The sequence below is a fragment of the Rhinatrema bivittatum genome, unplaced genomic scaffold (assembly GCF_901001135.1).
Source record: "Rhinatrema bivittatum unplaced genomic scaffold, aRhiBiv1.1, whole genome shotgun sequence".
NCBI lineage: Eukaryota > Metazoa > Chordata > Amphibia > Gymnophiona > Rhinatrematidae > Rhinatrema > Rhinatrema bivittatum.
In genome coordinates this window covers 55,837-72,911 of record NW_021820356.1, presented here as the reverse complement: position 1 = coordinate 72,911, position 17,075 = coordinate 55,837, and the positions used below count along the sequence as shown (strand labels likewise).

Sequence of the window (17,075 nt, the reverse complement as noted above, 5' to 3'; positions counted from 1 at the left end):
CAAAAAAGCAAACAATGTTAGGAATTAATAGGAAGGGAATGGTTAATAAAACAGAAAATGTCATAATGCCTCTATATCGCTCCATGGTGTGACCGCACCTTGAATACTGTGTACAATTCTGGTCGCCATATCTCAAAAAAGATATAGTTGCGATGGAGAAGGTAAAGAGAAGGGCAACCAAAATGATAAAGGGAATAGAACAGCTCCCCTATGAGGAAAGGCTGAAGAGGTTAGGGCTGTTCAGCTTGGAGAAGAGATGGCTGAGTGGGGATATGATAGAAGTCTTTAAGGTCATGAGAGGTCTTGAACGAGTAGATGTGACTCGGTTATTTACACTTTCGAATAATAGAAGGACTAGGGGGCATTCCATGAAGTTAGCAAGTAGCACATTTAAGACTAATCAGAGAAATTTCTTTTTCACTCAATGCACAATAAAGCTCTGGAATTTGTTGCCAGAGGATGAGGTTAGTGCAGTTAGTGTACCTGGGTTCAAAAAAGGTTTGGATAAGTTCTTGGAGGAGAAGTCCATTAATGGCTATTAATCAAATTTACTTAGGGAATAGCCACTGCTATTAATTGCATCAGTGGCATGGGATCTTCTTATTGTTTGGGTAATTGCCAGGTTCTTGTGGCCTGGTTTGGCCTCTGTTGGAAACAGGATGCTGCCTCACTTACTGCCTCCAAACGTGTAGCTCTCTAGGCAATTCCCCAATGGAAGAACCAACCCTGGCACCCGGTGCAATTCCAACCCTGCCCCCAGATTAGAGAGAGGGCAAGGAAAGACCTACACTGAGGTCCTATCAAGACGCTGAGGTGCAGGAAGACCTACGATACAGATCTGATACCCTATCAGCCCAGAAATATTAAGATGCTGGATCCAGAACTCAGGAACACAAGCACTGTCCTCTGCTTAAGCCAAATAGACTGACAGACCCGTCTTCAAAGGAAAGAAGACCCAGGCCGTGGAAAAGTCTGAAAATGCTTTTAATTGTAACAAACGAAAAGGCACCGTGGTCTTTCTCTAGAAGTCTAGAAGGTTTTTGGCAGAGCTGTGAGAAAAAGGAGGGTTGCACCACTGGGTTTTACCATAACCTGCACACTCCATGTCCCAGACAGGAGGAGTCAGACTGAGGTAAACCACATAGAACAGAGACTACGCCGAGCACACAGTTTACTTTTCAATGGCAAACTCCCCGCATGTATTTAGCTTTCTCCTCCTTTCGCCCCCTCCCCTTCCTCCTTTTCCCTGTGTTTGATGTTTCGTAGCCTGCATAGTCTGTATATCAGCTTGACATCTGCATGGAGGTCTGATGAAGATAAGGTCCGCTCTTTCCTCGGCTGACATCTGCATGGAGGTCTGATGAAGATAAGGTCCGCTCTTTCCTCGGCTGACATCTGCATGGAGGTCTGATGAAGATAAGGTCCGCTCTTTCCTCGGCTGACATCTGCATGGAGGTCTGATGAAGATAAGGTCCGCTCTTTCCTCGGCTGACATCTGCATGGAGGTCTGATGAAGATAACGTCCGCTCTTTCCTTGGCTGACATCTGCATGGAGGTCTGATGAAGATAAGGTCCACTCTTTCCTCGGCTGACATCTGCATGGAGGTCTGATGAAGATAAGGTCTACTCTTTCCTCGGCTGACATCTGCATGGAGGTCTGATGAAGATAACATCCGCTCTTTCCTTGGCTGACATCTGCATGGAGGTCTGATGAAGATAAGGTCCACTCTTTCCTCGGCTGACATCTGCATGGAGGTCTGATGAAGATAAGGTCTACTCTTTCCTCGGCTGACATCTGCATGGAGGTCTGATGAAGATAACGTCCGCTCTTTCCTTGGCTGACATCTGCATGGAGGTCTGATGAAGATAAGGTCCACTCTTTCCTTGGCCGACATCTGCATGGAGTTCTGATGAAGATAAGGTCCGCTCTTTCCTTGGCTGACATCCGCATGAGGTGGTGATGAAGATAAGGTCCACTCTTTCCTTGGCTGACATCCGCATGAGGCGGTGATGAAGATAAGGTCCGCTCTTTCCTTGGCTGACATCCGCATGAGGCGGTGATGAAGATAAGGTCCGCTCTTTCCTTGGCTGACATCCGCATGAGGCGGTGATGAAGATAAGGTCCGCTCTTTCCTTGGCTGACATCCGCATGAGGCGGTGATGAAGATAAGGTCCACTCTTTCCTTGGCTGACATCCGCATGAGGCGGTGATGAAGATAAGGTCCACTCTTTCCTTGGCTGACATCCGCATGAGGCGGTGATGAAGATAAGGTCCGCTCTTTCCTTGGCTGACATCCGCATGAGGCGGTGATGAAGATAAGGTCCACTCTTTCCTTGGCTGACATCCGCATGAGGCGGTGATGAAGATAAGGTCCGCTCTTTCCTTGGCTGACATCCGCATGAGGCGGTGATGAAGATAAGCGCCCAGGCCTGGATTTGCCAATAAGGACACTAGGCCTGGGCCTAGGGCAGCAAAAATCAGGGGGGGGGGGGGGGGGGGGCGGGGAAGCAGACCTGCTGAAGCTTTGTTTTGCCTCCCAGCTGAGCCGAAGCTCTCTCAGCAGAAAAGAGGCCTCTGCTTCCTGCTTCAGACCTTCCCCTGCCAGGCAGCCAGCAGGGAAGAAGAGGGGAGGGGCTGAGAATGAAGCAGAGGAGGCAGAGTAGAGAAAAGCCACTCTGCTCCCTAATCGAGCCCCTCCCTTCTTGTCATTTAGGGACAGGAGGAGAGGGGGGATGAGCCCGAAGCAGACAGAAAAAAGATAAATGATTTTGGGGAGGTTAGGAGAGTGTGTTTGTGTGGGAGGTTAGACAAGGTATGAGAATGCAAGGGGGAGCAGGGCTTAAGCACAGTAGGGTCCCCTCCCGTCTCCCTTTGCCCCACTACAATTCAGATTCTCCCTCCCATTGATCTCAGATTCTTTCCCCCATTCCTTCCTTCCTCTCCCTCCTCTTTCCTGTCCCAGATTCCTGATCATCCCCTCATCTTCTCTCTTCCTCAGCTTTCCCCCATCTTCCCATCCTCTCTATCCCCGACCATTCTCTGTCTTCCTCTCCTCCCCTATCCCAGTCCTTTCACCTCTGATCCTCTTTCCTCTCCATCCCTGTAACTCTCATTCTCTGTTCCTCCTCATCCCCAAGATCCTCTTCCTGTACCGATACTTGAGCTCTCTTTTTTTTTTCTCACCCAGTTAAAACAAAATAAATTATTCCGACACAAACAAGTTTGTAAAACGTCGTTATTTTTATAATTTCAAAGATGGAAATGTTTGCTGATGTGCATCAGAATGTCCTAATTTTTGTCACAGAATTTACTCCTGAGCTGCCACAGGAAACTGCCAGGTTGTGACTTTCTGCTCCCTGTGGTCCAACCTTACTGAATGGTAAGAGTGAGGGCGAGAGGGTAACAGCATCAACAGTGTCTATGGGTGATAAAAACCTAAATCCGTCACCGTATGCAGGATCTATGATTTCACTGTATGTCCAGCACCTTTAACATGCCGAAAATGGCTAATTAGAGGAAGTTTTGAAAGTCTTTAGTCAGGGATGGAATAAAAATCAGGCAGAACAGAATTATTTTAAAAGAAGGCTAGCACTGTTACTTTAAGGCTCTGTGGAAGTTGGTTGGGTTGGTGCTGAACCCTGGTGGCATGCAGTGGAATTGATTGATTTCTTTCAATTTATAAGCTGCTAATGTCTTGGCCCAAAGTGGCTTACAGATCAACATACACAATCTAAAATGGAACAACAAAACAAGCACCTAAAATCATTACATTATTTACAATAAATAAAGGGTAAAATCTGTAAACCAGTTAAAACACTATCAGAAACATCTCTCAAGTTTAAAAGCATCCAAAGGAAAATAGATTAAACACTTGCTTAAAAACGTTTGTTACCCTAATTCCAGAGGAAGGGGATTCCAGAGGCTAGGCACTATGATGGAAAATGCACATTCTTGGGTTGCATAAAGCCTTGCTTGTTTGATGGAAGGAACATCAAGCAGTGCTCTCTGAGAAGACCTTAAACTTCTTGCTGACTCATATGCTTGCAATAAAGCACTCGCCCATGGCAAGAACCAGGGTCAAAAGTTTTTGATATAGTTACACTGGAGAAGGTACAGAGAAGGGTAATCAAAATGATAAAGGGGATGGAACTGCTCCCCATGAGGAAAGGCTGAAGAGGTTAGGACTGTTCAGCTTGGAGAAGAGACGGCTGAGGGGGGATATGATAGAGGTCTTTGAGATCATAAGAGGTCTAGAACGGGTAGATGTGAATCGGTTATTTACTCTTTCGGATAACAGAAGGACTAGGGGGCACTCCATGAAGTTAGCAAGTAGCACATTTAAAACAACTCAGAGAAAATTATTTTTCACTCAACGCACAATTAAGCTTTGGAATATGTTGTCACTGGATGTAGTTAGTGCATTTAGTGTAGAATGGTTTAAAAAAGGTTTAGATAAGTTTCTGGAGGAGAAGGCCATTAACTTTTATCAATCAAATTGACTTACGCCCAAATTTAGGAAGCCCGATGCGTCAAATACTGGGGGGCACACACATGTCCGGGCCCTGCGCACGCCTAGCGCATTTAAGAAAATGCCCGGTTACGCACATTGGGGTAGATTTTAAAAGGGTTACGCGCATAAGTTATGCATGTTATGCGCGTAACCCTTTTAAAACCCCCTGCATGCGCAGAGCCTATATTGCATAGGCTCGGCGGCGCACACAAGCCCCGGGACATCGGGGAACTGCCCTTATATAGGGCAGCGCTGGTGACATCACTGAGGCTGCAGGGACTTTCCCACCACGGTCCCTTTAAATAGGCCAATGTTGGGTGTGCGCAAGCCTAAGGAGAGGCGTATGGCATTGAGGCTGGTGGTGTTCTGCCATGTGGTATTTGGCGGCGCATCAGTGGCATTTCACCATGTCAGGAGGCAGAATGACTGACCCGACCTTTAAGGATGGCGGTTCACAGGGTAGCTTGCAGACCACGAACGCAACAATTGGGCTGTGATTAGGGCATAAGTTGGCCTTAATCCGGCCCTGCTTAATTTTAAAGCTGCCCTGGGCAAAATTGTAGCAATGGGGGTCCTCCTATCACAATCTGAGTTCCCCTTCTCAAAACCTGGCATACACGGCTTGATCTTGAAATCTACCAATTTTCTCCTCTCCATTGTATCCTGTGGATAACCTCCTTACTGTTTGTGAGCACCAGCGTGGCAGATCAGTTCCTCCTCTCTTCTCTCGGTTATGGTGCAAGTTGTATATCCACCTCCTCTCAACCAATTGCTGGATTGGCGAAGGGATCCCTCGGTCTGGATGCCTTGAAAAACTCACATCTCCTCTCTCTTTCTGAGGTAGAAAGCGTGGATGAAAACGTCCAACAAAAATTATGCATTGAAGACATAAAAAAACAAGCAACCAAAATACTGTAATATAGAGGGGTAATGGGTGTGAGTTGGAAACAAATCTCAGCCAAGGTGTGGGCCTATCTAGTGTAAACTAGAGGGAGCAGAAAGAAAAAGGCTTCTATTCATTCCAGTTGCAAACTCAAAATTTCACAGGGACACTAGGGGTTCACTTGCTTATATAGAAGCAGGAATAAACCACTGGGGTAGCCTCCGTTGGGGGTACTGGGGCAGACATGCTGCATTTCTTTACTCTACACTTCCTTGACTTGATTGCTAGGCCACACTCCTTAGTAAGGTCCCAACGGAGCCTACATGTGCGTTTTCTGGTGGCAATAAAAGTCCCATTTATGAAAACCCTGACAGTAAAGGTATTAGACAGCAGCTCCAAATGTTTGAAAATGTGATGGTTGAACGTTGGCAATCCCAGAGTTCACAGACAGACACAACCTTGTGAGTAAGGCGTTTGTTTTTTTGGGGGGTTTTTTCCCTTCTACTTCTTAAAGAAAACCTGAAAAGATTTCACTTACTCCTTTGTTTGCTGATGCTTATTTCTAAATATGAGGGTCGGGGGTTGACAAGAAAGGGCCAAAAGTGTTCAACTAATGACAATGAAACGTAATCTTGCCTGAAGACTCCCAACCAGATGTCCCGAGGCTTGCAGCTTCTGTGCTTGAGGAAACGGAGGGCAAGGGTCCGTATGGGGGTGAAAGGTCTGCATATCGAGAATAAGATAAAGATGTAGTTCAAAGGTCTCAGGAAATAACAGCCTGTATGCAAAGCCTTTGATACTGTGCAGGGGGTCTAAGACCTTTCAACCCCAGTCACATCAGGAGATTCTATCTATAGATGTGCCAAGTAACCCGCAGATATCAAGCACCGTGATGAGCGAGCCTCAGGAAGCAGGAATACAGAACAAAGAAAGAACAGGAAGTAGTACCATACAGGGACAAGATGGGCTATTGGTGTGTGAGAGATAAGAAAGGGTATAAAGCTGTGCTCTACAGGGAAACATCTGGATGACATCTTTTATCTATAGATGTGCCGAGTAACCCGCAGATATCAAGCACCATGATGGGCGAGCCTCAGGAAGCAGGAATACAGAACAAAGAAAGAACAGGAAGTAGTACCATATAGGGACAAGATGGGCTATTGGTGTGTGAGAGATAAGAAAGGGTATAAAGCTGTGCTCTACAGGGAAACATCTGGATGACATCTTTTATCTATAGATGTGCCGAGTAACCCGCAGATATCAAGCACCATGATGGGCGAGCCTCAGGAAGCAGGAATACAGAACAAAGAAAGAACAGGAAGTAGTACCATACAGGGACAAGACGGGCTATTGATGTGTGAGAGAGGTAAGAAAGGGTATAAAGCTGTGCTCTACAGGGAAACATCTGGATGGCATCTTTTATCTATAGATGTGCCGAGTAACCCGCAGATATCAAGCACCGTGATGAGCGAGCCTCAGGAAGCAGGAATACAGAACAAAGAAAGAACAGGAAGTAGTACCATACAGGGACAAGACGGGCTATTGATGTGTGAGAGAGGTAAGAAAGGGTATAAAGCTGTGCTCTACAGGGAAACATCTGGATGGCATCTTTTATCTATAGATGTGCCGAGTAACCCGCAGATATCAAGCACTGTGATGGGCGAGCCTCAGGAAGCAGGAATACAGAACAAAGAAAGAACAGGAAGTAGTACCATACAGGGACAAGACGGGCTATTGATGTGTGAGAGAGGTAAGAAAGGGTATAAAGCTGTGCTCTACAGGGAAACATCTGGATGGCATCTTTTATCTATAGATGTGCCGAGTAACCCGCAGATATCAAGCACTGTGATGAGTGAGCCTCAGGAAACAGGAATACAGGAGAAAGAAAGAACAGGAAGTAGTACCATACAGGGACAAGACAGGCTATTGATGTGTGAGAGAGGTAAGAAAGGGTATAAAGCTGTGCTCTACAGGGAAACATCTGGATGGCATCTTTTATCTATAGATGTGCCGAGTAACCCGCAGATATCAAGCACTGTGATGGGCGAGCCTCAGGAAGCAGGAATACAGAACAAAGAAAGAACAGGAAGTAGTACCATACAGGGACAAGATGGGCTATTGGTGTGTGAGAGATAAGAAAGGGTATAAAGCTGTGCTCTACAGGGAAACATCTGGATGACATCTTTTATCTATAGATGTGCCAAGTAACCCGCAGATATCAAGCACTGTGATGAGTGAGCCTCAGGAAGCAGGAATACAGGAGAAAGAAAGAACAGGAAGTAGTACCATACAGGGACAAGATGGGCTATTGGTGTGAGAGAGATAAGAAACGGTATAAAGCTGTGCTCTACAGGGAAACATCTGGATGACATCTTTTATCTATAGATATGCCAAGTAACCCGCAGATATCAAGCACTGTGATGAGTGAGCCTCAGGAAGCAGGAATACAGGAGAAAGAAAGAAAGAACAGGAAGTAGTACCATACAGGGACAAGATGGGCTATTGGTGTGTGAGAGATAAGAAAGGGTATAAAGCTGTGCTCTACAGGGAAACATCTGGATGACATCTTTTATCTATAGATGTGCCAAGTAACCCGCAGATATCAAGCACCGTGATGAGCGAGCCTCAGGAAGCAGGAATACAGAACAAAGAAAGAACAGGAAGTAGTACCATACAGGGACAAGACGGGCTATTGATGTGTGAGAGAGGTAAGAAAGGGTATAAAGCTGTGCTCTACAGGGAAACATCTGGATGGCATCTTTTATCTATAGATGTGCCGAGTAACCCGCAGATATCAAGCACTGTAATGGGCGAGCCTCAGGAAGCAGGAATACAGAACAAAGAAAGAACAGGAAGTAGTACCATACAGGGACAAGATGGGCTATTGGTGTGTGAGAGGTAAGAAAGGGTATAAAGCTGTGCTCTACAGGGAAACATCTGGATGACATCTTTTATCTATAGATGTGCCAAGTAACCCGCAGATATCAAGCACTGTGATGAGTGAGCCTCAGGAAGCAGGAATACAGGAGAAAGAAAGAACAGGAAGTAGTACCATACAGGGACAAGATGGGCTATTGGTGTGTGAGAGGTAAGAAAGGGTATAAAGCTGTGCTCTACAGGGAAACATCTGGATGACATCTTTTATCTATAGATGTGCCAAGTAACCCGCAGATATCAAGCACTGTGATGAGTGAGCCTCAGGAAGCAGGAATACAGGAGAAAGAAAGAACAGGAAGTAGTACCATACATGGACAAGACGGGCTATTGGTGTGTGAGAGGTAAGAAAGGGTATAAAGCTGTGCTCTACAGGAAAACATCTGGATGGCATCTTTATCTGCTACTTTGCAGGCAGCAGGCGGAAACTTGATTCCTTTGTACTTTGTTTGCTTTTAAACAAGGCTTCTGTAGTTTTTCCTTTTACTCCTCTCAACAATACAAGTTCTTTACTTGTAAGAAGGCTGCCCAAGCTGTTATTTAAGAAAAACCGGATTAACAATATTTCTGATAGAGTCCAGGGGCTTCTTCCGTCGCCCGCCCTGTACAGTCAGATGCTGCGCAGGCGTTTCTGGGCCACTGTAGAGCGACCGTAACTGCGTAGACCCCCTCCCCCCTTCCCTCCTCCTCAGCGCAGTGCGCAGGAGCTACAAGAAAAGTTGCTGTGATGCTCGCCAGACGCCCAGGGAGTAAAGTGCTACATTTCATTGCAGAAGCGGCAGCTTGCCAAGGAGGCCACACGCACCCACACAAAGTTGTGATGAAGTGCAGGTGCAAACCCTAGAGGCAGAGATAAGTCTCCAATCAGTGCCTTATCACACCTCAGACTATTATATAACTGCATGGAGCCCCTCAGCACCGATCTCAGGAGGGTGCAGGGCCCTGGAAGGCTGATGAGCATGGATCCATCCCAGCCTGGCAGGAAATTAATGTGTTGGGGGATAGGTCTATTATGGTGGTTGCTCCGGGGTCCGGGTCCCCCCCCCCCCGAGAGTGGGGCCTAGGACAGCTGCCCCTCTCCGTGCCCTTCCAAGGATGGCTCTGGAACCCCTCCTAGCTTTTTAAATCAGCACAACAGACCCCTTTAACAGGGACTGACAAATTAGGCGAGTGCCTTGGGCACAGGAAATGCTAAAATTGGCTAAAACCAATTGAATCTGTAGATTTTAGAAATGCTTTTCTGCGATAAAATAAATCTTTTTTTTTTATGGCATGGAGGTGTCCTCTGACTCCCAAGGGCTTCCAGCCCATCCACCTTCTTCCCTAACCTCAGCCCCTGCTATTAAGGGCAAGGCCTGATGCTCAGGCACCATAGACTAGGGGTTGCCCCATTTGGAAGCCCAGTCCTTATATAAGAACATAGGAAATGCCACGCTGGGAACAGTCCAAGGGTCACCACACCCAGCATCCTGTCTCGCCAAGCTGGGTCGCAAGGACCTGACAAATCCCCAAAAAGCAGACCTGTTTCTCTTTACTCTCAGGGACAGCCGTAGATTTTCTGTAGTCGAGCTGGCTACTGATTAATGGACAATTCCTCCAGGAGCTGGTCCAAACGTGAGAGGCGCACACCACAGCTGCCTCTGAAACCCGATACGTGCGTCCCCCTTAAACCAACCTGTAGGCGTTGCTGTCATGTAGCGGGACCAGGTGAGTGGCTGGAAAACAACAGTGCCCTGGGCAAGGGTTGCTTGTGGCATCCTCTTCCCAAGAACTTGGCATCTAGGGCACATCACCCTTTTTGCCCATCCTCTGAGATGGCCCTGCCGGGAACACCTTCCCTTCATGGCTGCTTTGATCACTAACTTCACAGCGACCCCCCCCCCCCCCCCCAAGGCCATGGTCTAAGAAACAGGATTCGGATAAAAGGGTAGGAATGCCACCTGACCCAGACGTAGTTTTGATTGTTTTAGGAAAAGGAAGACCGCATGGCATTGCCAAGTGGGACCCAAACCAGAACTGGGTGGAGCGGCGACCCCCTATAGATGACGGAATCCAGGCCTCCCACATGGACAGCTGGGCAAGCCCCCGAGAAGCAGTGATAGGGAAAGCGGAGGAAAAGAACTGCAGAGAGGCTACGGAGGCGTGAATAATTGGTTAGCCGCGGAAAGATGCAACTCATTCTGAAATAGTATCAGCCGAATACCTCTGGGCCTGCAATCTGTGCGGGGGGGGGGGGGGGGGGGGGGGGCTGAAAATAGCCCTCATAATGTCCTTGTGCCTATACACAGGGCTAGGGCGGGCTCTCACACCGGGGTATTACGTGCCGCTCTGTCAACCCCCGGCCTCAGGGACTGGGTTTGGTTGGTTGCTCTTTTCCTGTTATCACCTACTATGCTATTATGCATAGTAGGTGATGTTCAGTCCTTGTGCCATCCCAGAAAGAGCACACAAGCAGCAAAACGCATTACTCCAAAATAATTTTATTGCTGCTGTTGCTTCTGATATAAAAAAAACAAATTCCACAGAGATAAGAAAGCTTAAACAGTTGCTTATTGCATGTGCAGACCACTTTCTAAACATGGAAGATCATGGTTGTTTCCATATATATATAAAATTAGAAAAAAAGCAAATTTTTAAACAATAGACAATTCAGGACTGAATGCAAATGTTTACCTTTTTTTTTTTAAACACTTTTGGCTCAACACAGAAATTCAGAAAAACCCTGTCTCTTTTTTTTTTTTTTTTTTTTCAGTTTGCAAAACAAATAATAAAAAATGAAGGAAAAAGCACCTTTTGGTAATAAACTCAAAGAGAAAAATCCTATCTGTGGCCGAGTGTCACGGGAGGAGACTTTTGTGCACTTCTTGCAGGGGGGCTCAGCTCTTATGGGGCCCTGCACCTGTGCCAGATAAGAAGAGATTTCAAGTTTGCTGTTAGCTGCAGTACAGCTTTCACGTTTCCTGGACTGTATATTGAAATGACAGCTTAGTTAAACCAAAAAAAAAATCAAACAAACCCAAAATCATATTAAAATGAAATAACACAACAAAAGCACCAACATTGTAAAACAACAACAAAATAAAGCTACAAACATAGGCATTCCCAGACCTGCTCCTCGCTGTAAGACTAAAAACGCTGGCAGACGTGCTGCGGAGGAGCCGGAAACAGAGCAGAGGGCCCGGCGTAAATTAACCAGAGCAGCAGATTCTGAGGGCCGCACCCCTCTCCGCATGAAGAGCACGGTATGTGTTCCGGTTAGGGTTGCCAGGTCAACCTGAACAAGTCGATCCGGTCCTGATTTTGCCCCATTGCACACACGGATTTGTAATTTTGAATCGGATTGCCCCCCTGGGGTTTTCAGCTGTGCACTGCCACATGGAAGGCCTGGGTTTGATTCGCATGCCCGATTTCTGCTCCCAAAGCACAGCATACTCAGACTCTGGCGGCAGATAGGGGGGAGGGCCGTCCCAGATATTATTCATTGGAATCATGCACCGTCTGGACTTAGGGTGCACACATGCCAGGCTATGGATGAAGCTAAGGTCTGTGGCTCCTGGCCAAGGACAGTACCTACGATGGCTGGGCTAGGAGGAGAAGGGAGTTATAAAATAGGGGCAGGGGGGAAATCCCAGATAGTTGGGAGCAAAAATTCATTGTTGCCTGTTCTGATTGAGCTGGAAGCCCAAAGCAGCAGAAAGAAACTGTGGAGCCAAACGAAGAAAAAAAACCAGGACAATATGTGTGGTAAAAACCAGGACTGGCCCTACCCTGCCTGCAAACAATGGAGTCACGTGGTGAGCCTGATTTCAGGTAGTCTTGTGTTTTACTGTAGTACTGCAGCCACCCTGACTCCATGTCATCCTGAGGCTAAGCCCGGTCCTTGCTTTTCCTGGTAACTTTTCCCTCACCTCTGTCCATGCATTTTGGTCCTGGTCCCTGTTGCTGCTGCTGTGCACGGAGTTAGGAGCCAGAACGCCAGAAATGGCCTTGAATCACCTGATGACATGGAGTAAGAGTGGCTGCACCGCTGTGCGAGCCAGCACCTTTACATGTTCACAACTGTACAAAATATGCCATTTTGTGTCCCAGGCAGTAGGCCCAGAAGCTTCACCGAGGCTAACCTCAAGCTTATTATGAACAGCAAAATATAACGGATGACAAGCACGTCAGACCCACCACACATCACTTTCCCTGCGCATTAAAAGTTTGAGCTGCCAAGTGGCCCGGCTGTTTTTTTTTTTAATTACATTTGTGCGTTTGTTGTCCAGGAAATCAGCACCATTGGGTACTCAAATGCACCACAAAGGGATGTGGCTGAGGATAGGATCCCAAAATCAGGACTGGTCCAAAGTTATCTCTCCAGAACCTGGGTCATTTTGTAGGTCTGTAAAAGTATTCCTGCTGGTTGATGCTTTGACGTTTTACTCTTTCCTGATGCTTTTCAACTCCACAGTATTTGGCTTCTGCCAGACCCCAGGCCTATCCTGCCCGAGACACCAGGCCCATCCTGCCCATCCTGCTAATCTCTCATTCTTTATTTCTTTTTTGGTCTTTAGCGTATGTTGAACATTTACTTCATTGAGGGCACAGATCATGTGACACACAAAGCCACAACAGAATTGGAAATAAACTAAAAGCCAGGCACGGAAAGCCAGCCATGGAATTTGGGGCCTTAACAAATGCCACTGTTAAACCACGGTAGATTCTAGCAACCGTATCAGTCCTGGGCATTTCTCTGCAGACTGTGATAACCTTTATTGCACTGGTGTAAGAGTTATCCAGAGATGATACGTAGTCAGTATCTTAATTCAAGAAAGCATAAGATAAACAAAGGGGATCTCTAAGGGAATGATGGGAGTTGTAAAGCTAATCTAGTTAGGTGGATGGGCAGACTAGATGGGCCTTACAGTCTTTTGCTACCTTCATGTTTCTATATGGGTTTTTCAGACCAGATGGGTCTTGTCTGAAGGAGCCTGAGGGATCTCAGAGCCCTGGACAAGGTATCACTGCTCGTCAAGTATTCACTTCTGGAAATGAGCAATTTCCCCAAGCTCTGGGGTTTCGCAGAGGGCATTTAAATTGGGCCCACCTGAATGGGACACAGAGCAGGGCCGGAGGCTATAGGGCAATTGTTGCCATCCCTGTCCTGGAGGCACACTTAACCTCTTTAGTTTTCAGGATAGCACAATGACTGCTCATGAGATAGATATGCATAAGGTGTTACTAATAACACTTTTCTCCAATTTGCACCAAGAATTTTCTTTTCTTCTTGGTTTGCTCCAAACTATTGGTTCTCTTCTTATTTTGTGCTGTGTGCTATGTGCCTACAGTGTGTGTGGCCAGAGAGATAAGGCCATCCCGGAAAGATTACATTTATTCTTTGCTTCAGGGTTTACTGATGAGGATGTTAGGGAGATAGGAATTCTGGAGACTGTTTTCAAGAGGAATGAGTCAGATGAACTGAACCAAATCACAGTGAACCTGGAAGATGTGGTAGGCCAGACTGACAAACTGAAGAGTAGTAAATCACCTGGACCGGATGGTATACACCCAGGGTTCTGAAGGAACAAAAAATGAAATTTCAGACCTATTACAAGTAATTTGTAACCTATCATTAAAATCATCCATTGTATCTGAAGACTGGAGGATGGCCAGTGGTAACCCCGATATTTAAAAAGGGCTCGAGAGGTGATCCGGGAAACTATAGACCAGTGAGCCTGACTTCAGTATGATAATTGTTTATTTTGCTTCATTTTAAAATACCTAGAGAGAGGAGGTTTTTTTTAACCATTTATAGAGAGCAGTTTTGAAACCTCATGGGGATCTTGCAGTCCTATGAATGCAAGTTAATTTTCAAAGGGAAATTCTCATGGGGATCTTGACAGCGTGGACAGCGCATATAGCATGGATGCTTTGTACTTGCATGGAAGTAGGTGCAAAGTATGTGCCATGAAAGTATGTGCAGAGATCTGAACGTGAAACCCCCGAGCCTAATTTCGGCCCTCTGACCTAACTCTGCCCCCTTCTTTCACGTAGGTAAGGGCAGGCTCACCCGCACTTGAGGGAAGAGGGCAATTATCAAAGGGACTTTTTAGGTGGGTAAACATGCACTTACCCACATAAAATGTTTTGAAGATTGCCCTCGCAGTGACCTCTATGACTGGAGGCACTGCCTGCTGATAATGCCCCCCGCTGGGTTAGTCCTGCAGAGCTTCTGCCTCCGTTCACTGGGGCATTCACTACAAGAAGCTGCCTGGCCCCGGCACTCATTACTGCTTTGCATTTCTTTCTGGTGTAACTGAAAGGATTTCCAGATAAGACAAGACTAAGCTTCTGGAAAGACGAGGCAGCTCAGAGTGTCTTTTTTTTTTTATGGCTGAGCAATCGAGAATTCCTCTCTTTCTTATCCTTGTCGCTGTCCCAACCTGAGTCCAACTTCCCCTGCCCTGCTGGAGTCTGGGGCATCTCTGGATGCCCTGTGGCAGGAGTAATACAGGGGGAACTCCTAACAGGAATGCCTATTGGGTAGAACAGCTATAAAGTCACCCCACAAAAGGAAGGTCACTTTATCACCTTTAGAAACAATAAAATAAATATTAAGTAAATATGTCTTCAAAGTATGGTCCAAGAAGATAGGAAAAAATGTTTGCTGCTGAATCCAGATAGGAATAAGAGGACGGTCAAGTTTTCCAGAGCCAGCAGTGGGATAAATCACAGCTCAGGAGGGAAGAGAGAATCCCCCCTCCCCCTTTCATCAATATTACTGCTGACTTCTGTCTGGGGAGGCACGCAACCAGCTTTAACCACTGCCGCCTCCACACGCTGACACGTCTGTTCCTGTTGTTATGCTCTGAACATCTGAAGTACAAGCCACATAAAATATATATAAAAAAAAACCAAAAAAAACCCAAGCATAAAAAATTAAAACAATTTACAAATATTTAGGGGGGAAAAAAAAAATGACAGAGTCGCAGACACTTTTGGTTGATTAAAGCACATATTACACGTTTCCCACCTATTGTACAATTTCAGTGCCAAAGTACGGACACACGGGGCTGGGCAGGTACGAGCCAGGCGCCTGCATCCGTGGCTTCTGTGGAAGGGTGTGGTGACGCTGCCGTTTGTGCCGGCTCCTAGTAAAGCCTGATTTGAAGCCTCATGCGCAGCACCTGCCCAGTCTCTCCTGCAAGGTAGTTGAGGTCATTCTGGTGCTCCAGTTCCCGCAGCTCCTGCCTGCGGTAGAGGGGCACACTGGTGATCTCCAGTGCATAGGTGCCGGGCGTGGCCCTCCGGGGCCCCAGGTGGAGGTAGCTGAGTCCCTCCTCCTGATGGATGCGGAAGTAGCCCTCCTCGTTGCCGTGGGATATGATGTACCGCACGTGGTTCTCCAGCGCCTCCAGGGCTGGCAGCAGTTCCAGGATGTGCTGGCGATGGGCCAGCTCAGAGATGTTGAGAGTCATCAGAAGCAGAGCCTCGGTGTCCATGCTGGCCAGGCTGATCGGGTCACCCTGATAGGAAACAGCAGTAGGGTCAGAAAACCCGAACACAACACACCTAAAACACCACAACCAGCAACGTTGTTTAGGACGGGCTGATCCAATCCTGGTTCTATCACACTGCATGCATGGCCTTGTACTTTGGACTAAAGGTATACAAACATATACCCAGCAGGAAAGGAGGATATGAGAGAAACATTCAAATATTTCCAAGACAGAAATAATGGCCACAAAACATTTTTCAGCAGAAAGGAAGCTGTAGAACCAGGGGGGGGTCATGACATAACACTCAAGGAGTAACATTGGGAAATAATTCTTCTGAGAAATAGCGCTGGGTGTATGGAGCAACCTCCCAGCGACGGAAGTAAAAGCACTATCGAGATTTCAGAAAGTATGGGACTAGCGGAGAGGATCCTTAGAAATGGGAATTTGCTTACCTGTAATGGGTGTTCTCCGTGGACAGTAGAACAAATCAGCCACATAAGCGGGGGAGACCTGATCTGACAGCACAGATGTGGAAAACGCTTCATTCTTTCCGAGCCAGGAGAGAACTGTCTTTTGAAGAATGCACGGGAATTCCTGTTTTGCCGCCGCCGCCGTGCGAGCTGCCTCAGACATTCCTCGGTTTTAGGTTTAACTTCGAGGAAGCTGATTTGTTCTTCGGTCCACAGAGACCCGCCAGTCACAAATTCACTTTCTCCGTGGACAAGCAGGAATACAACAGCAACCAATAAGAAGTGGAGGGAGGGAAGTTGAAGCTGGAATCAAAATCAGTTTTGTAGACGTGCTTGGCAGATACGACTGTCCTTATGGAAATCCTGGTCCAAGCCGTAGTGTTTAGTAAAAGTATGAATGGAAATGCAAGTGACAGCCTTACTAATTGTCTTGAATAATGATTGACTCATATGAGCTACAGAAAGTTGCAGTGGCCCCAATTTGATGTGCTTTTACTTTTGTGAAGGAAGAAACCGTGTTTAGGAGAAACAGTATGAAATACACTAAGATAACCATGACGGAAGTGTCGGTTTTTTTTAATCGGATGACTCTGGGTGCTGCCATCATACGAAAAACAATTAAGAAGTCTTTCTAACATGCTTTGATCTATCCAGGTAGATCAGCAAGGTTCATCTCCAGTCCAAAGTATGAAGAAACTGTTTAACTGAGGATGAATGAGGCCTTGGAAAAAATGTAGGAAGCGCTTGGGGGCAAGAACCACATTAAGACCCCCACTGAGCTTGAGGTTTCAAACAG

At 46.6% G+C, this 17,075-nt stretch overlaps 1 protein-coding gene across 1 annotated transcript in view; it reads right to left on the bottom strand.

Moving 5' to 3' along the window:
- Positions 1-17,075, bottom strand: part of LOC115081569 (fibrillin-2-like) — a gene marked incomplete at its 5' end in the record, with an annotated part of 190,616 nt that overhangs the window by 129,176 nt on the left and 44,365 nt on the right. The window contains one exon of the mRNA XM_029585997.1: positions 15,464-15,836. Within this exon, the coding sequence (XP_029441857.1) occupies positions 15,464-15,836 (373 nt within the window). The remainder of the gene's footprint in view (positions 1-15,463; positions 15,837-17,075) is intronic.